Consider the following 27,327-nt stretch of genomic DNA (forward strand, 5'->3'; position numbering starts at 1 on the left):
TAGAGTTCTTGGAATTTATGTTCCTTGGTGTTCTTTAAGTTTCCTGGATCTGTGGTTTGGTGTTTGTCATTATTTAGGAAAATTCTTGGTCATTATTACTTCAAATATGTCTTCTGTTCCTTTCTCTCTTTCTTCTCCTTCTGGTATTCCCGTTACCTGTATGCAATTGTCCCACAGTTCTTGGATATTCTGTTCCATTTTTTTCATTCATTTTCTCTTTGCATTTCGTTTCGGAAGTGCTATGGTCTGAAAGTTTGTGTCCCCCCCAAATTCATATGTTTAATCCTAATCTCCAAAGGTGGTGGATGGATGGATGCAGAGCCCTCATGAATGGGATTGGTGTTCTTATAAAAGAGGTCCAGAGGGAGCCTTTGTCCCTTCTGCCATGTGAGGACACAGAGAGAAGGTGCCGGCTATGAACCAGGAAGAGAGCCCTCAATGATGCAACCATGCTGGCCCCTTGACCTTGGACTTCTCAGCCTCCAGAACTGTAAGCAAAGAATTTCTGTTGTTTATAAGCTACCCAGTCTGTGGTATTTTGTTATAGCAACTCAAATGAACTAAAACAGAAAATTTCTATTGATATTTCTTCAAACTCATTGATTCTTTCCTTGTTCATGTACAGTCTATTAAAGGGCCCATCAAAGCCATTTTTTGTTTCTGTTACAGTATTTATTTCTAGCCTTTCCTTTTGATTCTTTCTTAGAATTTCCATCTCTCTGCTTTACATTACCTATCTGTTCTTGCATGTTTTCCACTTTTTCCCTTAGTTCCTTTGCATATTAATCATAGTTATTTAAAATTCCCAGTCTGATAATTCCAAAATCTCCTGCATGTCTGAGTCTGGTTCTGAGGCTCGCTTTGTCTCTTCAAATTGTGTTTTTGTCGTTTAGCATGCCGTGTAATTTCTTGTGAAAGCCAGGCCTGACGTACTGGGTAAAAGGAACCGAGGTCAGTAGGTCTTTAGTGTGAAGTTCTATGTTTATCTGCCTAGGAGACAGGCTATGTTTATTGTTTTCATGGCTATAGATATCAAAGGCTAAACTTTCCTCTGGCATCCATTGTTTTTGTCTCCCTTGTTGTCTTTGGGTTTCCCTAGAGACTTCTTAAGTAAGCCCTGAGACATAAAGTTGTAATCTCCTGGTATTACACAGGAGCTCTATTGATGTGATGATAAGGTGTAGGGTAGCAGGCTGGGCCAGTATTGTAATGGTTAGGTTTGCATGCTCCGCTTTGGTAGCCCGGGGTTTGCAGGTTCAGGTTCTGTGTGCAGACCCACACACTGCTCATCAAGCCATGCTGTGACGGCATCCCACATACAAAGTAGAGGAAGACTGACACAGATGTGAGCTCAGGGCCAATCTTCCTCATCAAAACAAAACAAAAAGGTGTGGGGTAGCACAAATGTTTTATAGTCCAATGATTAGGTCTCAGTATTTTAAAGAGCCTGTATCCCTGGACTGGTACCGTCACACGGTTACTGAATGCTTCTCAGTTTCACCACAGCCCGTAGGATGAGAGAGGAAGGTAGAGGGAGTAGAGTTGGCTATTTCACGTCATCCTTGAGGAAGGCTGCTGGGGGTGGAGTCTGGTATTTCCCTTCTACCAAGATAGGCTGTGATAAAACCCGAGGTAGGTGGACTCTGGTAAAATAGTTCCCCTTGATGGTAGGCTTTGGTTAAAAGCACAGAATGCTCTGGGAAGATTTTTAAATGGTTCCATTTCCCCCACCTCCTGTGGGGGCATGAAAGGATTTTAACCAATCCACACCCTGAGCACCTGATGGGTCCGCTGAAGATAAAATTCATGGAAGCATGGGGCCCACCTAAGACAAGACTCCCTTGAAAACTTTAACTCTCAAGCTTGTCCATGTTAAGTCTCCAGCAATTTGTCAATTACAGTTTAAATTTTCCTGTCCAGGTGCTGGCGCCGCTGTCTCTGCTCTCGTAAGCTGTGTCTACCTGTCTGTCTCCCCAGTTTGCGGGGCAGGAGTTATCCTGTGACCTCAATTCTCCGATGTGTCTAAAAAGAGTGGCTGATATTCAGTTTGTTCAGTGTTTCTCTTTGTGTTATTGTGATATGCATGTTTACAGTTTCTCGTACAAGAGCTTCTAAATCCCTTGGAATTTCCTGAGTGATAGGGGTGAGAGGAGCATCTTTTGTTATTCATCATGAGCCCCTTTAAACCACACCTAAATTTATGCTAATAAAGTGGGCCCTAGATAGCTTCAGGATGGGGGTTGGTCAACACGAAGACCAATATATGATTAGAGGGTTGGACTTTCAGCCCCATCTCCCAACCTCTAACAAGGAGAGAGGGGCTGGAGAGGAATTCAATCTCCAATGGCGAATGATTTAATCAATCATATCGGTGTAATGGGATCTCCATCAAAACCTCTAAACAGCAGGATTTATAGAACTTCAGGGTTGGTGAACACATGGAGGTGCTGGGACGGTGGTGTGCCCAGAGAGGGAAATGACAAGCTAATGGGAACACTGGTTACTTGGCGGCTTGGAATTGTGAGCTACGCTCTCGGTCATCTGGTGAGCTGGTGTTGGGGAGTCCCCCCAAATCAGTAATTGTTTTAAGGATCTTCTATTTGGGTTAGTCAAATTCCTTCTAAGAGGCTCTAAAAAATCTCCTGCTGGGAGGGTGCGGCCATAACTGCCAGCGCTCTGTGAGCTGAGCAGCAGAGGAGAGAGATTTATTCTTCAGTTAATATGAAAGTTACCACAGACACTTATTATGAGGCAAAAACCGAAAAGTGACTGTTTAGATAGATTTTATAGCCCCAAATATTATCAGCACACATTTAAAATTTTAAGGTGTTTATTTTATAAAAGCTTATATGGTACTACCTGAATAGGACTGGAAGAGGCACTTAATATACCCTTACTGACAAGATTAAACATATTAACAGAGAAATAAAAACAAAACTAGATCAGCGATTAATTTTAGAGGACAATGAACTGCTTTCCTGGAAAAAGAAAGATATTCAATACAAGAAAGAGTAAAGAACACTTACATCAGGGAAAACCAAATTTACAGATTTAAAAGCCATGATAGAATTAACATTTGGGAGAAAAATTTACTTAAAATTATAACTCATTTCTTAATCGTCAAGAGGATAGTGCAGATTCTTGGAATAACTAAGAAAACATCTGCGATAACCTTTCACCCACAGTTGAGAGTGGAACCACTGTCCAAATGACAAGGTCACTTCCCATGCTTCATATAAGCCGTTGGTGGCGATAACTCTATTTTAGCCACGGTCGTTGAAAACTCTTGTTAAAATTCCTGCTAAAAGAACAGCTACAGCACCAGCTAAAGCTATTCCCCGATAGAAAATCAACTGGCTCCTTGTCAAAACATCTCCAATGGTGGGCATTGCATTCTGGTTGTTTTCTTCAATTATCATCAGTTGGGTGGTCTGGCTCTCCGGTCTGATGACATCAGGTAAAATCACTCCGTCGGTTACTTCTTTACTCAGGCTCGGTAGATCTGTGTCCAGAGAACAGCAGGATATTTACTTCCGTACTGGGTTGTGTAAAGGGATGTTACTGAAGGTTACACAAGAATACACTGTAAACAATGACTGTCAGTCACTAATTGGTATATGTAAAATTACATTAAAGAAATTTCATAAGAGAACCCAGAGTTGATCTCTCAATTAGGCCAGAGACAAGTTTTATTAAGCAAGAGCGAAACTAAGCAGCTCTGACTTCACTAAGTTTCAGACTTGTAAGACAGAACCAGAGCACCCTGAAGAAAGCTGTCTGTTACCTGTCGGGGGACGCGCCGTCTCTCTAATTCCTTTCAGCCCAGCTCGAACCTGTGCCTGGAAAGGGGGCACAGGAGTAAACGGAGCATAAGTCACAGCAGGCTGGTGCTCTGTTAAACCTTCAATTAAGCTACTGCTGAAACTATTGCTAGAAGATCGCAACATCCAGCACAGTGTTTTCCATCCTGAAAATGCCAACAGCAATAGAACACACCAGACAACCACTGTTCTCCCCAGCGCTCAGCTCATAATAACGATTGAAAAAGCTACTTGATGCTGTAGCTGCAACTCTAACATATTTTATGCACTAGTGTTCCCAAACCCTGATAAAAGGAATAAAGTTTAAAGATAAATGGTATTATCATCTAATAGGTAGTTGATGGTCCAACTGAATGTCCTGGACACTTTATTTCCTCCATAAATCTGACTGAAAATAGGAAAGACATAAACCATCACAATTAGGAAAATCAAGAGATTTGAAACCGAGAGCGTGGTCAAAACTGAAGCAGTGGCATCCTCACGTCTGCTAATGAACAGCACCTCCCCCAAGCCAACCTCCCCTCCATCTCATCTGGAGCCTTGACGCAGTGAACAGGGCTCACGACTCAACACAGAGATGCCCATGTGGTCAAGACCCCAAACCTCTACCCGTAGGTTGTAGTTCTGCCCACAAGTACTTCCCCCCATCACAGATACTCAGCATCCTGCTTTTTAGGAAACCAGGACCAAGAGAAATTTTTTTAAAAGAGACCTACAAACCAGACAACAAACCAATATAAATAAGAAACACACTGCTGTGTTTCTAAGACTATTACATCAACCAGCAAAACACTTTCCAAGCTAATTCCTTTTTTATGTAGGCTGAGTCCTTGGTTAATAGATACTAAATCAACTCAATACTGAGAGGAGAATGTGCTGAAATATGGCTTTCTTCTGCTGCCAACTCCCATATTAGATATATTTCATGATTGCAAGTGAGTCATGCCGTCAATGGCATTCCTGTCCTTTTGACCCTAAAAGATCCCTTTCTGTGTCACAGGATCGAGTGGAGCCACATTTCTGAAAGGACAACCTGTCTCTTACCTGCTCTGCCACTCGATTCCAGTCTATCCTGAAGATGTACACCATGTAGAAAACGGCTTGAAAGAAGACACAGACTATCAATCCAGACCAGAGACCTAAGGGTGCAAAATCAATATCACGAGTTTAGATTGGCTGCAGTTCAGTTCCCATCAACGATAAAACTCTTCCCGAACTACCGGATCCACAGAGTAAACTTTAGTTGAATTAACCTCCCCCAAACCGTAGATAATCATGGACCAGGCTTAGACTCCAGCTTACTGCCGATCTGTCAGAGGCAATCACTCTATCAGCGAACAATCAAAAATGACCCCAAACTGGTTGCTGCGTTACACGTTGATGTAACAAATATTTACGGGCTTTCTTTGTGCCAGGCATTGTTTTAAGTGCTAGAAACACAGAAGTGCACCGGCTGACAGAAGAGTACCCTCACGGAGCTCATATTCTACTGGGAGACGAGCAATCAACAAGGAAACAAAGGTGTCACTTTCAGAGTGAGAAGGGCCATGGAGACATTGGGCAGAGGCTGCAATAATGGCCTGCGGCCACTGAGAGTCAAGAAGATGGTCAGGCGGCTCTCTGGGGGGGAGACCAGAATGGGCAGGAGGCAGCTGTGACAGCTCCAGGAAGGGCCCTGCAGGCAGAGGGAAGGGCAGGCCCAGGCCCAGAGGAGACCAGCCTGCATGGCCTAGCAGCAGAAAGGCCAGTGGGGGTGGGGCAGGGGGGCGGGGAGGGCTGATGGAGGGAAGGGGGTGAGGGAAGCAGGACACGCAGGCGTTCGAGCCCCGAAGGACCCAGGTTTGATTCCAAGACCAATGGGAACCCGCTGAAAGCTTCCAGACCAGTGTGCCTGAGACCTGATGTTTTCAGAAGTCCACTTTGAAAACGCTCTCTCCCACTGCTGTGTGGAAAAGACTACAGACAATACAGCCTCCATGAAAAAAGGGTTTAAACAATGCCTCTCTAGTTCTGAGAAGAAACGATTTAAATCACTTAAATATTAATTCTATATCAAAGTGGCTGTAAAATATCCACTCACGTCAACAATTCCGCTACAAGGCAAGCTGCTTTGGTTAGAGATGGAATATGCGATCAACTGAGAATCAGTCCACTAACTCCTTCCTTACATGTCTGGGGCCCACGTTGGCAGAGGCCCACTGAGGCTGGTCCTCCCCTGGACTCCGGGTGTCACCTCTCCAGCTGAGAAGTAGATGGACTGACAGCTTGCACCCTTCCATGGAGTGATTCCACTCCCAGAAACCCATCCGAAGGAAATATTCTGGAATATCGCCAATAATTCATATACCCAGATGCTCATCACACTGCTATTTATAAAGAGGAGCAATTTAAATGTCTACTATTAGAGAGGCATTAAATAAATGACACAAAGAAATATTATAGAGATGCTAAAAACCATGTCTTTAACACGGGATGGGGGAAACTATATTTTCAGTATAATCCCACATTTGTGATGACAGAAAAAATACTGGAATAAAGACAATTGTAAAATACTGGAATAAAATACATTGAATGCCTCAACTTTTATATGAGAAGTGAAATTATAGGTAATTGAATTTCTTCTGTATATTTTATGCATTTCCCCAAATTTCCATATTGTTGAATTATAACAATAAAGTGTTTAACAAAGCTGAGCATCTACTGTGGACCAAGCAGAAGCACTTTTGCGGACAAAGAGGGAAATCTGATGGGTCCTTATTCTAAAGGAGCTTAGAGTCTTGTAGGGGAGAGGTTTTCACTGTTTCCTTTTTTTAGGGAAAGCTGAATGGTAAACCCTCAGCCACTCCAGGGGCAGGGGCTCTTGCTACTTGGTGAAAGGGAATTTCCCCGGCGTCTAGGACAGTGCTTGGTAGACACGAGACAGTGATAAAGGCTCGCCAGTTCTGTGCCCCAAACAGAGAACAACAAAGGCCAACTTGACATTCACCAAATACCCCACAGGCTCCCAGCGTGCACTGGTCATTAAAAAGAGAAACGACATTGAAGACAGTTACTCATTAAGCCACCAAATGACAGCACTTCCAAAAAGTCAAGATAAGAAACTAAGCACCTCTGTTTGTGTGGACACAGGAAGGCTCTTAACGACAGCAGCAGGATTAAAATTTCACAGAGAAATGGGGAGAGAGTTGAAATGTTTTACACGGTAAAATGTCCTGATTGGATACAGAACAAAAGTGAAATCGGCAAAGAGTTAGCCATTGATGACTAAGTATCTTGGTACTAAAGTTTTTTCCGTTTTGCAATTACCGATTGTGGCATTTAGCTGTTAACCCGCCCACTGTTACCTGTGCTGCTTAGGCAATATGCTCTCTGACTCCCACTAGGCTCCTACAGATAATGTCTCTGTGGAGCCTGGGTCACCATGGAAATGGGTGTGTGAGCTGTTTTCAGGAATCAGAACTCCTTGTCCACTTCAGGGCTTGGAGACCACCAACTCATCAACCGGCCCACGCAGATGTCCAATAGGCGACCTTTCGACGTCAAGAGGCTAAAAACTCCACCCTCAGCTCATGCTAATGCCGCCATTTTGTGAACTCGGGTCCTGTGACGAGGCGTGGAGTCTGACCGCACTTGCGCGGAGCATCAATGACCTCACCTCCCCTCACCTCCCCTCACCTCTCTCCACGTTTCAGACCGCCTTGCCCCTACCCCATAAATGTCTCTGAGTCCCTCTTTTTGGGGAAGTGAGTTTGAGGCTCATGCTCTCGCTTCCTCATGTGGCTGCCTCGTGAGTAAACCCTCTCTCTGTTGCAATCTTGTCTCAGTGTCTGGGTTCTGGGTGGTGGGCAAAAGTGAACCTGGTTCTGTAACAAAAGGAGCTATTTGAATACACCTACAGCATTCAGTCAGTCCTCTAATTAGACTTTTTTCTAAAGACAATAGAATTTATTGTTACTGAAAGAAATCTATAGAAAATGCAGATGTGGATAGATCTGCAGAACACATATAGCAGCTTACCCCCGAAGCACAGAATAGATTATTTTGTATAATTCTATACATTTAGAATCTTTTTTTTTTAAAGATTTTTTTATTTTCCCTTTTTCTCCCAAAGCCCTCTGGTATATAGTTGTGTATTTTTACTTGTGGGTCCTTCTAGTTGTGGCATGTGGGACGCCACCTCAGCATGGCTCAATGAGCGGTGCCATGTCCGTGCCCAAGATTTGAACTGGCGAAACCCTGGGCCGCCGAAGTGGAGCGTGCCAACTTAACCACTCGGCCACGGGGCTGGCCCCTAGAATCTTGATAAAATGGGAAATTTTCCAAAAAAATAATAGCTTGCTAAAGGGTCCCAATAGAAGATAGAAAGTCTAAACATACTGCTTTTCAGAGAAGAAGCTGAGAAAGCCGTAAGAAGGATAAACTCCGCCAAAAACCAGGTCATGACAGCTTCACAGAAGAGTTCCAGCACACCTTTATAAACCAGATCCCCCCTGTACTGTTTAAATTGTTCCGGGCATACAAAAAGGGAACATTTTTAATTCTCTTGAGGAAGTGAGTATAACATTAATATCATTAATATCAAAACCTAAGGAAGCTTACACAAAAAATAAAACTACAGACAAACCTTACTTATAAATATCACTGCAAAATTCTTCAACGTTAACAGAATCCAGCAGCTAAGTCAAAGAATAGCACATAATAATCCAGATTGTCCAATATGAGGAAATCAATTAATCATCATTTATCATCATAATAGATTTAAGGAGAAAAATTATAGGATCATCTCTACAGGCACTAAAAAGTTATTTGACAAAACGCTCTACCAACCTTGTTGGAAACATTCAATGAAATAGACGCCATGGATACTTCCTGAACATGATTTTTAAAAAACGTGCTCACACTAACTTATTTATGTGTGTGTGTGTGTGTGTGTGTTCTGTGTGTGTATGTCAGCCTCAAATGCAGCACACTATTTAGTAGAAAAACACTGGGAGCTTTATCTCTAAAGACCTGAACAGACAGTATTTCCACTAATACCACACAATCTATGATACTATTAGAGGCATTAGGCAGAAAAAAGAAATCAGTGGTATAAAATCTGGAAAGGAGAATATAAAATTACTTGTAGATGATATGGTTATAAAAGTGGAAAACCCATGAGAATCAACTGAAAACTACTGCAAATAAGAGGAATTCAGAATTGTAACAAGATACAAAATTCACATGCAGTAATTAATGGTCCTCCTACATACAAACAACAGCCACTTAGATTATATAATGGAAGAGAAGCCCTCATTTACAGTGGCACAAAAGGATAAAATGTCTAGGGATAACCTTAAAAAGAAATGTGCAAAAGCTTTATGAGCAAAATGATAAACAGATGCCTGAGCAGAAGCTAACATTTCCCAAATGTTCCTCAGATATTTGAACATAAAAGCTGAAAGTGTCAGAGATGCACCCATTGCATGAAAACACAGATGGTCTCCAGGTCTTGGACCAACTAGCAGGTGGATTTCGGGGTTGGCTCCTTCATCTTGGGGCCCCAGTGCATTTATTCTCTACAGACCGAGATCTGGTACCATCCTGAGATGAAACCTAGGAGAGAAGAATTCCCCTGAGGAAGAAATGAAGTGTCTGGAGAACAGGCGCTGCCTCCAGCACCTCCTCTCACTTTCTCTGCAGGAAAACAGGGGCTGAATGGTAACACCTAATGAGAGTAAGAAATATTTGAGTCAGTGCAGTTTACTGAAGATAATAAATGCTAGGATAAATGCCACAGCCATTATAAACTTCCAACTCTTCCCGTCTGAAAGTGACATAAATCCCTCACAGATATGAAAGATCTTATAGAGATAGAACTGGTAAGACTCGGCAGCACGACTGGGACAGAGTTCTTGAGGCTGGGTGGCTGAACAGAAAGGGGGCCAGGAGCCAGAGATGTTCGTGAGACCAGCCCATAAATACCTGGGACATCTGAAAATACACAGATCAGGCGCTCAGGCATGAAGTCAGGTCCAGAGATGGAGATCTGAGAGCCACTGGCATGGGGGGTTGAAGCCCTGAGACTTTCAAGGAGGAGAGTGCAGAATAAGAAAAGCAAAAGGATCATTTCCTGGTCCTTGGTAAGGCCTACATTTCAAGATCATAAAAAAGTGCCAAAAAACAAGAAGAGGATTAGAAACCAAGAGTATCGGGTATGAACTCACAAAAGACAAGGATCTTGCTTGTTTCCCTTTATATTCCCCAGAGTCTAACACAGCAGAGGCCCTGACATGTTTAGTTCTCAGTGAGCATTTGTTGAATGACTGAGGGATTTATGAAACTCAAAGAGAGAGACAACATGCGTAGATAGCAGTGATAAGTGCAGCTCTGGGGGCAACTATCTGGGTTCAAATCCTGTCGCAGCACTTACTATCTGTGGGGCAAATTACTTAATCTCTTCAGGTTTTAGCTTCTTCATGTATGAAATGGAGCTAATGGGAGATCACATCTTTTGTAGTTGTCATAAATTTAAATGCGATAATGTACATAAAAGGTTAGCATGTTTCTGACAAACGCTCTTCATGACTATTATCTCACATCCTATAAGTTATAGCTTTACATTATTATTTTTAAATTAAAAATAAAAATACTGGAGAAGAATGTAGAAAAATGTTAAAATTCTATTGTATAAGTTCTTGCCAGAACAATAAAGAAAAAAGAAGTAAAAGGCATTAAAATTGGAAAATAAGGAGTAAAACTATTTATATTTACATACAACATGATCCTATATATAGAAAATCTTAAAGAACCCACACACACAAAAATACTAGAGCCAATAAATGAATTCAGTGAACTTACAAGATCAACACACAAAAATCAGCTGTGTTTTAATACACCAGCAATGAACAATCGGAAAAGCAAATTAAGAAACTACTTCTATTTACAATAGACCCAAAATAATAAAATATCTAGAAATAAATTTAACCATGGAAGAAAGACTCGTACATTGAAAACTATAAAATATTGCTATAAGAAATTAAAGACCTAAATTAATGGAAAGATATCCTGTGTTCATAGATTGGCAGACTTAATCTTGTTAAGATTGTAATATTCTCACCAAAGCAATCTACAGATTCAAAGCAATCCTGTTAAAAATTCTACCAGCCTTTTTTGCAAAAATGGAAAAGCTGATTCTCAAATTCATATGGAATTCAAGGGGCCCCAAATAGCCAAAACTAAATTGAAAAAGAAGAACAAAGTTGGAGAGCTTACACTACCTGAATTCAAAACTTATCTACACAGCTACAACAATCAAAACAGTGTGGTACTGGCATAAGCCAGACAAGCAGACCAATGGAGTAAAAGAAAATCCAGAAATAAACCCAAACCTCTATGGCCAACTGACTTTCACCAGGGGTGCCAAGCCCATTCAAGAGGAAAGAAGAGTTTCTCAGCAGATGGCGTTCACCTCATCCACGTAGCCGTAGCCACATCTCAGGTCGGAGCCGATGCATCACTACCTTGGGCAGTGTTCTGGAAGCCAGTCGGGCTTAGATGTTCCCTCCAACCCCGCAGAGGCACTCACAGCACCCAGCTCTTCTCCTCTGCAGGACTTAACCTAAATGGAATAATCGCATAACTAACTATTTAATCTTGATCTCATTCTGAGGGCAGGGGTCATGTTCATTTGGTTCAAGACTGCATTTCCAGAGTTTTTTGCACAGAGGAGACACTGAGAAACTATTTGAGGAGAAAATAATTCCTCGGGGGCCATTTTCCAGTCAACTGCTTTACATCTCAAGCAGGTTATCTTAACACAAGTGAGACTGCAGGCAGGTAACTGAGGAATCAAAAACATACCTATTATCCCAAGTTTAGCGGCAAAGATCAGAGATACTCCAATGGGAAAACCAAACACACAATAACCAACGACATTCAAGATAGCGCCAATCTTTTGTTTTCCTGTACCTCTCAGGATTCCACCACAGGTGCCCTAAAGAGAGGAAAACCAAAAGCAGTGTTGCAGTCACACAGCTGTATCAAGTTCAGAATACAACAACCATATTTCACAAGTTTGAACACAGGCAAATAGTTATGTTTCAAAACAAGCATTGCACATTGTGTAAGAGATCCAGGGAAACCTTTTGCTTCTGAAGTTATGCCAACGACAACAAAATATTGCAGCTTTCATCAGAAACCCATCAGATAGCATTATTTAAATCTTCAGCCATTTAAAAATATTTTGTAATAGCGTATGTTAAAAAAAACATGTAGAGGTTTCAATAACGGAAGTCTCAGCAGAATCTAGTCCGATGTCATGGCTGAAAAATATTAATGCAATTAAAGGCTTCAAAACCGCTCAGAGCCAGAGTGGCGACAATCCTTGCTCTCTTCCACATTATTCTTACCACAGCAAGTGTTCAATCACGGGTACCACATCTTTAGCGTGACAATGACAAATAGAAGAAATTCCTTGGGGGGAAAAAGCAAGATGGCAAATTGACCTAGAAATCAAGTCATGAGGACTAACTGGTGAAACTGGGAATGAGCCTCAAGGGCTAATGCCAAGGGATAGCAGAAGGGTCTTCAAGTACCTGTAAATCTACAGAAGATCAGCCCGGAGAAGGACTTTTCAGTGCTCACGGCCTGCCTTGAAGGATACGGCAGAGATCACTTCATCACTTGGCTAGGATGTCACACAGGGCATTGAGGCCCCAGATGAAGTAGGATAAGCGCCAGAGAAGACCAGATAACTTATCCACCTGGAGATGCTACACTCTTAAGTAGCCCATCTTTCCCACAAGTGGCTCAAACCACCTGAAGCAAGAGATCTCTCTTTTCAAAAATGAAATCAAAGACATTTAATTCAAAAGCTAGAAACACAAATTTGCTATGTATATTAGACAGTAAAATCACTCCGATACTCACTGCAAGTGCATCAAATAGATGAAAGGGAGCAAAAACAGGCATCACTTGGCTCACAAGGGAAACAATATCTCTGTTGGAGGACAAGAAAATAGTCAGTCACCCCAAAATCACATTTAAGTGGAGTACTAATTAACTATTGATCTGAAAAACCTAACAAATTGATCATTCAATTCGGTCAAAATACTACTTTTCTATTTGACGACATGAGTACACGATAAAACCTCATTAATTTAAATGTTGTTAGTTAGGATTTAGGTTAAAAGGGACATGGCTAGGCTGCCACTACAGAGGATAATTCATAAAGTTTTGTTTATAAGCATAAAAATGTGGAGGTTGGGAAGAAAAAGAAGCACATTTCCAACCGTGTATGGTTCTCTCTCTGCATAAGGGAGTCTTCTTCAAAAATGGAGTTGAAGGTCAGTGTTCACACAGGCGATATTTGCCTCCTCGTGGGTCCTCTGAGCTCTGTCTAATTATGATGGAAGATCGACCTGGGGAGGCCCCTAATGAGGGTCCTGGGGCTCCGGAGAAAGACACAGCAGAGATGGAGGTGACTAACAACACTGGATGGATCCAGTGTGGATGCAACACGTGAAACTAGCTACAGTACTCTCCCCAAAGGAAGTCTTCCTGCTTCTCTCCCATTCATCCTAAAGGTGGAGCATGCTGGTCGACAGGCACCAGCAATTTAGACAGAGCCTGAGGTCAACCCTTTCACCAGGGGAGGGAGCTCTTCGGAACAGATCCACAGGACTGAAAAGTTACCTAATGTGTGCACCATCTCTACTAATGAAAATGACAATGTGATATTTCATTCAAAAATACAAACAGTAAACCCATGTTCACCAGACACTGAAGAAATTAATAGCACACAAGAAAAAGAAAGAAAAGAAAGACCAAAATGAGCATGCAGAACAGCTGACACAAAAGGAAACAGAAAGAATGCAAGGAACAAAAGAGAAATTTTTTAAAAATTATAATTAGCATTCTTAGAGATATTCATAAACTAACAACAGGGATTTAAGGAAAAAGGAGCAATTGGGAAAAAGTGGTTGGAAATGAAAAATATGAAAACTAAAATAAAACATTCTATTTAAAGACTGGATAATGAAATGGACATAGCTAAAGACTAAATTTCAATTTGGAAGATAAAGTTGAGGAAATATCCCAAAACACAGAGACAGAAAATGAGAGAGAAGAGACATGTCAGATTAATCCATAAGTCCTATCATTTATCTAAATTTCCTAGAGCTAAAGAAAAATCCAACGCTTCAGACTGAAAGTCTATAAACTGCCACACAGAATAAAAGAAAAAAAGATTCACCTGCACCCAACCACATTCAAGGACAAAAAGAATATCTGAAAGATTTCCAGAAAAAAAATTTCTCCTACAAAGGAAAAAGAGTCAGATTAATATGAAAAGTTTATATCCAGGTGACATCACTGAAGACGGTGGAATAGAAAGCTCTGAGAATCAGTCTTTTAACCAAAATAACTATTGAACTGGCAAGAAATGTAGGAATCAACTGTTTCAGAACTCTGGAGCTGAACTGAAAACTTACAGTGACAAGAGGAGGGCCTGATGAAGAAAGAGGCTTGTAAATATCTGTGAATTTTCGTGTTTTGCATGGTAGCTGCCATTTCCTGTTCCCCGGTTCCCACAGCAGGTAGCTGGAGGGATGGCTGCCTGCATTCCTGACATGGCTGACTGGTGACAAGTTGGGCAATAAGGATCTTGTGTGCCAAAAATCAGGGTTTTATGAGCTGCCAGGAGCAAAATGGCAGGGTGCGCTGACCTGGGATTCTCCCCCCTCCAAAATATAACAAAAGATTGGAAGAACTGAATTTCAGAGAATAAACATAATCCCAGCTCTTTAGAGACCTACAATACCAAGAAGGCGGAGATCATAAACCTAGCTTTACACCTTCGGAGGCCCTGGAAGGGTAGAGAGAACATCGCTCCCTCCCCTAGAGTCTGCGATCGCTGCGGCGTGGGTCGGGAAGGAGCGGGGGAGGGGCCGCGCGACCAGGGGATCATCCAGGACTCCTGCCGCTGATTCAGTGGAGACCCGCTGACAGGGGGGAGAGCTTCCGTCCGCGGGGACCCTATAAATCAAGGGCCTTGGGAGACCAGAGAACAGAACTGATCTGAACCCAGACCGGCGCGTGTGAGTAACAGCCCCTGCCCCCTAACAAAGCCAGTGGGCGCAGCCATCTTGCCCCAAGGCGGAGAGCTAACACACCGCTCTCGACCCCCATCTAGTGGCGACAGGCTGTAACTGCAACTGAATTCTACCACCATGAGAAAAAACCGCTCCTCTACCATCCAGCAATTTATAAAAGCCCCAGACCAGAAGGAAAACAATAAAAACACAGAATTAAGTCCTGAGGACTTGGAATTAGGTAAACTAAGTGATAATGAATTCAGAGCAGCTATAATCAAAAAACTCAATGAGGTAGAGAGAAAGATAGAGAAACAAGCCAAGTTCTGGAGTTACTTCACAAAAGAGATTGAAATCATAAAGAAGAATCAAACAGAATTACTTGAGATGAAAAACACAATGGACCAGATAAAACAGAATACGGATTCCCTGAATGCCCGTGTAGACAACATAGAGGAGAAAATTAGCATAATCGAGGACAGACAGGCTGAATGGCACCACACAGAGGAAGAAAGAGAACTAAGAATTAAAAAAAATGAGGAAAATCTCCGAGAGATAATGGATTCAATGAGGAGTAAGAACATAAGGATCATAGGAATTCCCGAGAATATGGAAAAGGAAAATGGAGCAGAAAGTGTGCTTAACGAAATTATTGAAGAGAACTTCCCAAATCTAGGGATCAACGGAGAAATGTGTGTAGAGGAGGGTTTTAGATCTCCTAGATTTGTCAATGTAAAAAGAGCTACCCCAAGGCACATAGTAGTAAAGTTGGCAAATAGGAATGATAATGAGAGAATACTCAGGGAAGTAAGGGAAAAAAAAAGAATAACCTATAAAGGAGCCCCTATCAGACTGTCAGTGGATTTCTCTACAGAAACCCTACAAGCTAGGAGAGAATGGAGTGATATATTCAAAGCCTTAAAGGATAAAAACCTTCAGCCAAGAATACTCTATCCAGCAAGAATTTCCTTCAGATATGAGGGAGAAATTAAATCTTTTCCAGACAAACAAAAGTTAAGGAAATTTGTAACTAAAAGCCCTCCATTACAAGAAATCCTCAAGAAGGCTCTCATACTTGAAAAAAAAGAAAAAAGGGAGAAAGGGGACACAATCCACAGACTAGGGAGACTGATGGATAGAACCAGAACAGGATAGCAAATATTCAACTATAGCAGTAGGGTAAAGGTAAGGAAACTACCAAAGCAAGGACGATCTTAGCACTCTAACTACCAATTAATAAGACGAGTTGGAATAAAAAATGAAAATAATTATTTAGGAGGGGAAGAGCAAAGGGTCTAAATCAGTATTGGTCGAGTAAGTAAGAGACCACCAGAGAATAGACTATATTATACACGAGATTCTAAATACAAACTTCAAGGGAGACACTAAAATAAAGTACAGAACAGAGTCACAAATCATAGATAAGGAAAAATATAAGAAACCCAGCATAAGAAATTGCAGTATTAAATGGGTAGTCTAAAGCACACAGGAAAAGAAACTCAGGAAAACAAGATAATGAGCGACAGATTGACAGCATTAAGTCCACATGCATCAATAATCACTCTCAATGTGAACGGACTGAACTCTCCAATAAAAAGACACAGAGTGGCAAAATGGATTAAAGAACAAGATCCAACAATTTGTTGCCTCCAGGAAACACACCTCAGCCCCAAGGACAAACACAGACTCAGGGTGAAGGGGTGGAGGACAATACTTCAAGCAAATAGCAAGGAAAAAAAGGCAGGTGTTGCAATTCTCATATCAGACCAAGTGGATTTCAAAATAAGACAGGTAAAGAGAGACACAGAGGGACAATATATAATGATCAAAGGGACACTTCATCAAGAAGAAATAACGCTTATAAATATCTATGCACCCAACACAGGAGCACCAAGATTCATAAAGCAACTATTAACAGACCTAAAGGAAGATGTTAAAAACTACACAATAATAGTAGGGGACCTCAACACCCCACGCACATCAATGGACAGATCATCCAGACAGAAAATCAACAAGGGAATAGTGGAGCTAAATGAAAAACTAAAACAATTGGACTTAATAGACATATATAGATCACTCCACCCTGAAAGAGCTGAATACACATTCTTCTCAAGTGCACATGGACCATTCTCTAGGATAGACCATATGTTGGGAAACAAGGCAAGCCTCTACAAATTTAAAAAAATTGAAATAATAACAAGCATCTTCTCAGATCATAGTGCTATAAGGCTAGAAATTAATTGCAAGAAAAAAGCTGAGAAAGGCACAAAGATGTGGAGACTAAACAACACACTACTGAACAAGCAATGGATCATTGAAGAAATTAAAGAAGAAATAAAAAAATACCTGGAAACAAATGAAAATGATAGCATGCCACACCAACTCATATGGGATACAGCAAAAGCTGTATTAAGAGGAAAATTCATCGCAATACAGGCACATCTTAACAAACAAGAAAAATCCCAAATAAGCAACCTTAAAGAACACCTAACTGAACTAGAGAAAAAAGAACAAATGAAGCCCAAAGTCAGCAGAAGGAGATAAATAATAAAAATCAGAGCAGAAATAAATACTATTGAAACGAAAAAGGCAGTAGAAAGGATCAATGAGACAAAGAGCTGGTTTTTTGAGAAGAGAAATAAAATTGACAAACCACTAGCCAGACTTACAAAGAAAAAAAGGGAGAAAGCTCAAATAAACAAAATCAGAAATGAGCGAGGAGAAATAACAACAGACTCTGCAGAAATACAACAGATTATAAGAGAATACTACAAAAAACTATATGCCAACAGAATGGATAACCTAGAGGAAATGGATAAATTCTTGGACTCCTACAATCTCCCAAAGCTCACTCAAGAAGAGGCAGACAATTTGAACAGACCAATCACAAGGAAAGAGATTGAAACAGCAATCAAAAACATCCCAAAGAATAAAACCCCAGGACCAGATGGCTTTCCTGGGGAATTCTACCAAACTTTCAGAGAGGATTTAATACCTATCCTTTTCAAGCTATTCCAAAAAATTAGGGAAGATGGAACACTTCCTAACACATTCTATGAGGCCAACATCACGCTGATACCAAAACCTGACAAGGACACCACGAAAAAAGAGAACTACAGGCCAATATCACTGATGAACATAGATGCAAAAATTCTAAACAAAATTTTGGCAACCAGAATTCAGCAATTCATCAAAAGAATCATACATCAGGATCAGGTGGGATTCATACCAGGGACACAGGGATGGTTCAACATCCGCAAATCAATCAACATGATACACCACATTAACAAACTGAGGAATAAAAACCACATGATCATCTCAATAGATGCAGAGAAGGCATTTGACAAGATCCAACAGCCATTTATGATAAAAACTCTGAACAAAATGGGCATAGAAGGAAACTACCTCAACATAATAAAGGCCATATACGACAAACCCATAGCCAACATCATACTCAATGGGCAAAAACTGAACCCCATCCCCCTGAAAACAGGAATGAGACAAGGATGCCCTCTATCACCACTCTTATTTAACATAGTACTGAAGGTCCTGGCCAGAGCAATCAGGCAAGAAAAAGGAATAAAAGGAATCCAAATAGGGAGGGAAGAAGTGAAACTCTAGCTGTTTGCAGACAACATGATCTTATATATAGAAAACCCCAAAGAATCCATTGGAAAACTGTTAGAAGTAATCAACAACTACAGCAAAGTTACAGGGTATAAAATCAATTTACATAAATCAGTAGCATTTCTATACTCCAGTAATGAACCAACAAAAAAAGAACTCAAGAATACAATACCATTCACAATCGCAACAAAAAGAATAAAATACCTTGGGGTAAATTTAACTAAGGAAGTGAAGGACCTATATGATGAAAATTACAAGGCCTTTCTGAGAGAATTGGATGACGACATAAGGAGATGGAAAGACATTCCATGTACATGGATTGGAAGAATAAACATAGTTAAAATGTCCGTTCTACCTAAAGCAATCTACAGATTCAATGCCATCCCAATCAGAATCCCAATGACATCCTTTACAGAATTAGAACAAAGAATGCTAAAATTCATATGGGGCAACAAAAGACCCCGAATTTCTAAAGCAATCCTGAGAAAAAAGAACAAAACGGGAGGCATCACAATCCCTGACTTCAAAACATACTACAAAGCTACAGTAATCAAAACAGCATGGTACTGGTACAAAAACAGGTGCACAGATCAATGGAACAGAATTGAAAGCCCAGAAATAAAACCACACATCTATGGACAGCTTATCTTTGACAAAGGAGCTGAGGACATACAATGGAGAAAAGAAAGTCTTTTCAACAAACGTTGCTGGGAAAACTGGAAAGCCACATGTAAAAGAATGAAAATTGACCATTCTTTTTCACCATTCACCAAAATAAACTCAAAATGGATTAAAGACCTAAAGATGAGACCTGAAACCATAAGGCTTCTGGAAGAAAACGTAGGCAGCACACTCTTTGACATCAGTATTAAAAGGATCTTTTTGGACATCATGCCTTCTCAGAGAAGGGAAACAACAGAAAGAATAAACAAATGGGACTTCATCAGATTAAAGAGCTTCTTCAAGGCAAATGAAAACAGGATTGAAACAAAAAAACAACCCACTAACTGGGAAAAAATATTTGCAAGTCATATATCTGACAAAGGCTTAATATCCATAATATATAAAGAACTCTCGCAACTCAACAACAAAACATCAAACAACCCAATCAAAAAATGGGCTGGAGACATGAACAGACATTTCTCCAAAGAAGATATACAGATGGCCAATAGGCACATGAAAAGATGCTCATCATCACTGATCATCAGGGAAATGCAAATCAAAACTACACTAAGATATCACCTTACACCCATTAGAATGACAAAAATATCTAAAACTAATAGCAACAAATGTTGGAGAGGTTGCGGAGAAAAAGGAACCCTCATACACTGCTGGTGGGAAAGCAAACTGGTGCAGCCACTATGGAAAACAGTATGGAGATTCCTCAAAAAATTAAAAATAGAACTACCATACGATCCAGCCATCCCACTACTGGGTATTTATCCAAAGAGCTTGAAGTCAGCAATCCCAAAAGTCCTATGCACCCCAATGTTTATTGCAGCACTGTTTACAATAGCCAAGATGTGGAAGCAACCTAAGTGTCCAGCAACAGACGAATGGATAAAGAAGATGTGGTACATATACACAATGGAATACTACTCAGCTGCAAAACAGAACAAATCATTCCATTTGCAATAACATGGATGGACCTTGAGAGAATTATGTTAAGTGAAATAAGCCAGTGAGAGAAAGATAATCTGTGGATGACTCCACTCATATGAGGAATTTAAAATTATGGACTAAGGACAGTTTAGTGGATACCAGGGGAAAGGTGGGGTGGGGGGTGGGCACAAAGGGTGAAGTGGTGTGCCTACAACATGACTGACAAACATTAATGTACAACTGAAATTTCACAAGATTGTAACCTATCAATAACTCAATAAAAAAAAAAAAGAACAGCTGCCATAAACTAAAACAAAAAAACAAAAACAAAAAAACCAGGGTTTTATCTTTTGATCGACCAGGCAGTTCACTAAGGGACTGGCACAGAGACTGGCCACCGTCTCAACCCCTTTGGGCTGAAGCACCTTCCCAGGCAGTGCCTGGTGAGTAATTTACAGAGACAGAACCTTTTTAAAGAACTCTTTTCTTATTGGATCAAGGTATTTAAGGAAATCTCTGTCAGGTCATTGGCTGAGTGTGGAGATAACGGACACCACACGTGACAAGGAACACAGTCTTTTGTAAAAACTGGTTTGGAAAAGTCAGTGAACAAATGGACGACTGCAGAACAGCAATGACAACAAGCAAGAAGAGCAATGCCCCGGGGCTGGCCCGGTGGCCGAGTGGTTAAGTTCGCACGCTCCACTGCAGGCGGCCCAGTGTTTCGTTGGTTCGAATCCTGGGCGCGGACATGGCACTGCTCATCAAACCACACTGAGGCAGCGTCTCACATGCCACAACTAGAAGGACCCACAACGAAGAATATACAACTATGTACCAGGGGGCTTTGGGGAGAAAAAGGAAAAAATAAAATCTTTAAAAAAAATAAAAATGGTTTCTATTAAAAAAAAAAAAAAAGAAGAGCAATGCCTGGGGAGGGAGAAGAACCTGATTTCCAGAGTTATCGCACTACAATATTCAAAATGGCCAGTTCTCAACAACAAATTACAAAGTATATACAAAGAAACAGGAAAGTATGGCCCATTCACAGGAAAAGAAGAGATTATCAGGAACTGGTAAATATTGTCAGAATCAATTTTTTGAGAACTCTAGAAATTAACCAAAGGCTTGCAGTGACCTGGGGGCACTTATTGCAGAAAAATGGCTGAATCTTAGTAACCACAGCTTTGTGGTGTTTTTAACTTACTCTAGTATCATCTCCTGCTCCCAGCGCAGTGGTAATCTTGAAAAATAACAGTCCACATTTCCAAGACTGGAAGAGGAAGAATGGGGTGAACTCCTTCAAAACTTCATTCCCAAAGAATAGCTATTATTTCACAGAAAGATCCACCTGTCTGGTGTTTCCGTAGAAGACACCATTTGAAAGGCTGTCTTTGTTTCATCTGACTCAAACTTGCCCAATGTTAAAGTTGATCTCTGGGAGATGCTTGTCAAAAACATTTACATGTTAATGTTGTAGTTGCTGCTGCCTGAGGCAATGGGTAATAGTTGAGGCAAACAATAGACTAACCAACAAGCTTGGGAGGAAAGACTGGGGAATGAGATACTTGTAGGGACTTTGAAAGCTTTGACTTTCCTAGAGTCCTGGGAATCTGGAAGATCATGTGCTTGCATAGGACTGTGCACATGCTCAGGGAGACCAGAGAAGGCCTAAGCTCTCACCTCTGGCACAACTTGAGGCTCTACACAAGCAGGAAACGAAGGTGAAGGCCAAGTTGCAAACTGCCTGGCTGAGTGTTAAAGGTACGCCCTGACACATGTACAGAGAGCCCTTCAGCAAAGAGGGGGAGATGTTTGGGATGCAAGCATTTAAGAAAATCTCTGTCCAAGATTAGATTGGTGGTTACCAGAGGGGAAGGGAGGAGAGAGGAAGGTGAAAGTGGTGATGGGGCACATGTGTAAGGTGATGGATGGTAATTAGCCTTTGGGCGGTAAACCACCCAAAGGTAGTCTACACAGAACTGAAATATAATGATGCACACCTGAAATTCATATAATGTTACAAACCAATGTTATCTCAATAGCTAAATAAATACAAAAATCTCTGTCCATGAATCAGCTGACCACTAAGCTAATGCAACAGAGACTTCAGCGGCCACACCCAACAAAGAATACAAACTTTACTGAATTAGTTCATAAAAGTCACTAAGCAAACGAACAACAAGAATCAATAACAAAAATAAGCCCTGGGGGTGGGGGGAGAATATGATTTCCAGACTTGCCACATTGTAATATAAAAAATGTCCAGTTTTCAACAAAAAATTATGAGTCATGTAAAGAAACAAGAAAGTATGGCCCATACATGGGGGGGGGGGGAAACAATAAATAAAAATTGTCTCTGAGGGAGCCTTGACTTTGAACTCACTAAAAAGGACTTTAAAATCATCTATTTTAAATATGTTCAAAGAGTTCAAGAAAATCATGTCTGAAGAACTAAAGGAAAGTATGAGAATGACATCTTACCAAAATAGATACTATCAATAGAGAGATAAAAACTATACAAAAAATAAAACTGTGGAGTCAAAAACTCCAAATATTGAAGTGAAAAATTCATTGGAGGGCCTCAACAGTAGATTCGAGTTGGCAGAAGAAAGAATCGGTGAACTTGAAGCTAGGACAATTGAGATTATTCAGTCTGAGGAGCAGAAAGAAAAACGAATGAAGAAAAACAAACAGAGATGCAGAAACCCGTTGAAACACTATCAAGTACACCAACATACACATAATGGGACTCCCAGAAGGGAAGGAGAGAGGGGACGGGGCAGAGAAAATATCTGAGGAAAGAATGACTGAAAACTTCCCAAATTTCATGAGAGACATGAATCTACATACCCACGAAACTCAACACCAAGCAGGATAAACCTAGGAGAAGGCAAAGTCATTTGCTGAGAGTGATGACTGAGGATAGTAGGGAGGGTTAGTGGTTTGAGGAAAGTGGAGAAGGTATAATATGGATTGCAGTGATAGACAGTGAGATGACCAAAGAAAGGCAAGATAAGCAATGCAGAGGGTCTAAATGTGGTTGGTTGTCATAAGTTTCTAGTAGAAGCAATATGCATTCTTCTGTGACTTTTCCAAAAGTGATCAGCTACTGGCACAGACAATGTGCAACTGGGTTCTTCCAGGTTGGGGTTCTGCCATATAAGATGGTCAAAGGAATTGAGGTTCCTAGCAAGAGAGTTACCAAAATGATGGGCCATGGCAACTAAATTACATAAGGAGAGAAGTAAAGGCAGGAATGTCATGATGGATTGAGAAAGAGTGCAAGACCAGAGCTGTTAACAGACTGGAGGGGCCAAGGTTGAAGAATTGTCTTAAGTACATGTAGCTGTAAAAGCATGTTGGAACATGACCCTGATACCAAAACCAGACAAGGACAACACAAAAAAGAAAATTACAGGTCAATATCACTGATGAACATCAATGCAAATGTCAACAAAATACTAGCAAATCGAATACAACAATACTTTTGAAAGATCATACACCCTGATCCAGTGGGATTTATTCCAGGGATGCAGGAATGGTTCAACATCTGCAAATCAATCAACATGATACACACATTAACAAAATGAAGAATAAAAATCACATGATCATCTCAATAGATGCAGCGAAATCATTTGACAAGATACAGCATCCATTTATGATAAAAACTTGGAATAAAATGGGTATAGAGAGAAAACACCTCAACATAATAAAGGCCATATATGACAAACCCACAGCTAATATCATTCTCAATGGAGAAAAACTGAAAGCCATCCCTCTAAGAACAGGAACAAGACAAGGATGCCCACTTTCACCACTCTTGTTTAACACAGTATTGGAAGTCTTATCCAGAGCAATCAGGCAAGAAAAAGAAATAAAAGGGATCCAAATTGGAAAGAAAGAACTGAAACTGTCACTATTTGCAGATGATATGACTCTATATATGGAAAACCCTAAAGAATTCACTAAAAAACCTTTAGAAATAACAAATGAATATGGCAAAGTTGCAGAATACAAAATCAACATACAAAAATCAGTTGCGTTTCTATACACTAAAAACGAAGTAGCAGAAAGAGAAATTAAGAATACAATCCCATTCACAATTGCAACAAAAAGAATAAAATACCTAGGAATAAACTTAACCAAAGATGTGGAAGATCTGTACACTGAAAACTATAAGACATGGTTGAAAGAAAGTCAAATACCATATGATCTCACTCATAAGTAGACAATAAAAACAACAACAAACAAACAGAGACAGAGATTGGATTGGTGGTTACCAGAGTGGAAGGGGGATCAGGGAGGGAAAAAGGGGTGATTAGGCACATGCGTGTGGTGGTGGATGGTAATTAGTCTTTGGGTGGTGAACATGATGTAATCTACACAGCAATTGAAATGATGTACACCTGAAACTTATATAATGTTATAAACCAATGTTGCCACAATAAAAAAACAAATAAATAGAAAAAAAGAGCATGTTGGAAGCACTGGAGTTGTGGCCAACTGAAGGACTGGAGATGGAATAGTTATATGTGATGACAAAGCCCCAAGTATGCCCACAGGGGAGTGTGCCTGAGGTAGGGTTGAGATTACCGGAGTGAGGACTAGGGCACTGGAATGAGGGGCTGGGACAACGGATGGCTCATCCATGTATGTTGAGTTCACCCAGGAGGCAGATAGAACTTAGGGGTAGAGAAGAGGAGGGCTGTGGGCCGGCCTGGTGGCTCAGCGGTTAAGTCTGCACGTTCCACTTCTTGGGGGCCCAGGGTTCATCAGTTCGGATCCCGGGTGCGGACATGGCACCACTTGGCAAAAGCCATGCTGTGGTAGGTGTCCCACATATAAGGTGGAGGAGGATGGGCACGGATGTTAGCTCAGGGCCGGTCTTCCTCAGCAAAGAGAGGAGGATTGGCAGTAGTTAGCTCAGGGCTAATCTTTCTCAAAAAAAAAAAAAAAAAGAGGGCTGTAACTCAGAAATGGATTTATACTCTCACAAGCACAAGAACTGGAAGAACTGGGTGAAAATTATGGGTGGGCTTCTGTAGATTTCAGCTCAAAATAACGTGTCTTGAGACTCAAAGCTGCCTTGGGAGGTAGCAAGTTGCTCATCACTCAGGTTATGAAAGTATGAATTGGACAACCTAGCAAGGACGTTTTAGAGTAATTCCAATGTAAGACAGGTGATTGTATTTTGCTTAACATAATACCCTCAAAGTCCATCCATGTTGTTGTGAATGAAGATTTTATCCTTTTTTATGGCTGAGTAGTATTCCATTGTATATATATACACCACATCTTCTTTATCCAATCATCAGTTGATGGGCACTTGGGTTGTTTCCATGTCTCGGGTATTGTGAATAATGCTGCAATGAACCTAGGGGTACATGAGTCTCTTTGAATTTCTGATTTCAGGTTCTTTGGGTAGATATCCAGCAGTGGGATGGCTGGGTCATACGGTATTTCTATTTTTAATTTTTTGAGAAATCACCATACTGTTTTCCATAGTGGCTGCACCAGTTTTCATTCCCACCAGCAGTGTATAAGGGTTCCTTTTTCTCTACAACTGCTCCAACATTTGCTATTTTTTCTCTTGGCTATTTTAGCCATTCTAACGGGTGTAAGGTGATATCTTAGTGTAGTTTTGATTTGCATTTCCCTGATGCACAGCGATAATGAACATCTTTTCATGTGCCTATTGGCCATGCGTATATCTTCTTTGGAGAAATGTCTGTTCATATCCCCTGCCCATTTTTTGATCGGGTTGTTTGATTTTTTTTGTTGTTGAGTTGTGTGAGTTCTTTATATATTATGGAGATTAACCCTTTGTTGGATATATGATTTGAAAATATTTTTTACCAGTTGGTAGGTTGTGTTTTTGTTTCAATCCTGAAGCTCTTTAGTCTGATGAAGTCCCATTTGTTTATTCTTTCTATTGTTTCCCTTGTCTGAGAAGACATGGTGTCCGAAAAGATCCTTTTAAGACTGACGTCAAAGAGTATACTGTCTATATTTTCTTCTAGAAGTCTTATGGTTTCTGGTCTTACCTTCAAGTCTTTGATCCATTTTGAGTTTATTTTTGTGAATGGTGTAAAAGAATGGTCTATTTTCATTCTTTTACACTTGGCTGTCCAGTTTTCCAAACACCATTTGTTGAAGAGACTTTCTTTTCTCCGTTGTGTGTTCTCAGCTCCTTTGCCGAAGATGAGCTGTCCATAGATGTGTGGTTTTATTTATGGGCTTTCAATTCTGTTCCACGGATCTGTGTGCCTGTTTTTGTACCAGTACCATGCTGTTTTGACTACAATAGCTTTGTAGTAGTTTTGAAGTCAGGGATTGTGATGCCTCCAAGTTTGTTCTCTTCTCTCAGGATTGTTTTAGTAATTTGGGGTCTTTGGTTGCCTCATATAAATTTTAGGATTCTTTGTTCTATTTCTGCGAAGAATGTCATTGGGATTCTGATTGGGATAGCGTTGAATTTTTAGATTGCTTTAGGTAGTATGGACATTTTAACTATGTTTATTCTTCCAATCCATGTACATGGAATGTCTTTCCAATCTCTTTATGTCATCATCAATTTCTTTCAGGAAAGTCTTGTAGTTTTCATTGCACAGGTCTTTCACTTCCTTGGTTAAATTTATTCTAAGATATTTTATTCTTTTTGTTGTGATTTTGAATGGGACTGTGTTCTTGAGTTCTCTTTCTTTTAGTTCATTATTAGAGTAAAGAAATGCTACTGATTTATGTAAGTTAATTTTGTACCCTGCAACTTTGCTGTAATTGTTGATCACTTCTAGTAGCTTTCCAATAGATTTTTTAGGGTTTTCTACACATAAGATCATGTCATCCGCAAACAGTGAGAGTTTCACTTCTTCACTCCCTATTTGGATTCCTTTTATTCCTTTCTCTTGCCTAAGTGCTCTGGCCAAAACCTCCAGTACTGTGTTGAATAAGAGTGGTGGTTAGTGGGCACCCTTGTCTTGTTACTGTTCTCAGACAGATGGCTTTCAGCTTTTCCCCATTGTGTATGATGTTGGCTGTGGGTTTTTCATATGTGGCCTTTGTTATGTTGAGGTACTTTCCTTCTATACCAATTTTATTAAGAGTTTTTATCATAAATGGCTGTTGGATCTTGTCAAATGCCTTCTCTGCATCTATTGAGATGATCACGTGGTTTTAATTCCTCATTTTGTTAATGTGGTATA

General features: G+C 40.5%; 1 protein-coding gene across 4 annotated transcripts in view; it reads right to left on the reverse strand.

The window, feature by feature from the left end:
- Window positions 1-2,812: 2,812 nt before the first annotated feature.
- LOC103544033 (multidrug and toxin extrusion protein 2-like) overlaps window positions 2,813-27,327 on the reverse strand; it is an 89,679-nt gene continuing 65,164 nt past the window's right edge. For 2 of the 4 annotated variants that reach the window (XM_070563579.1, XM_070563577.1), the window contains 5 exons: window positions 12,732-12,801; window positions 11,664-11,796; window positions 4,866-4,960; window positions 3,785-3,839; window positions 2,813-3,561 (listed from right to left, as the gene is read on the reverse strand). In XM_070563579.1, coding sequence (XP_070419680.1) covers window positions 3,488-3,561; window positions 3,785-3,839; window positions 4,866-4,960; window positions 11,664-11,796; window positions 12,732-12,801 — 427 coding nt within the window. In that variant the 3' untranslated portion in view covers window positions 2,813-3,487. The remainder of the gene's footprint in view (window positions 3,562-3,784; window positions 3,840-4,865; window positions 4,961-11,663; window positions 11,797-12,731; window positions 12,802-27,327) is intronic. The other 2 variants (XM_070563576.1, XM_070563575.1) reach the window with 1 other exon arrangement.

Source organism: Equus przewalskii, chromosome 10, assembly GCF_037783145.1.
Source record: "Equus przewalskii isolate Varuska chromosome 10, EquPr2, whole genome shotgun sequence".
In the NCBI taxonomy this organism is placed as follows: Eukaryota; Metazoa; Chordata; class Mammalia; order Perissodactyla; family Equidae; genus Equus; species Equus przewalskii.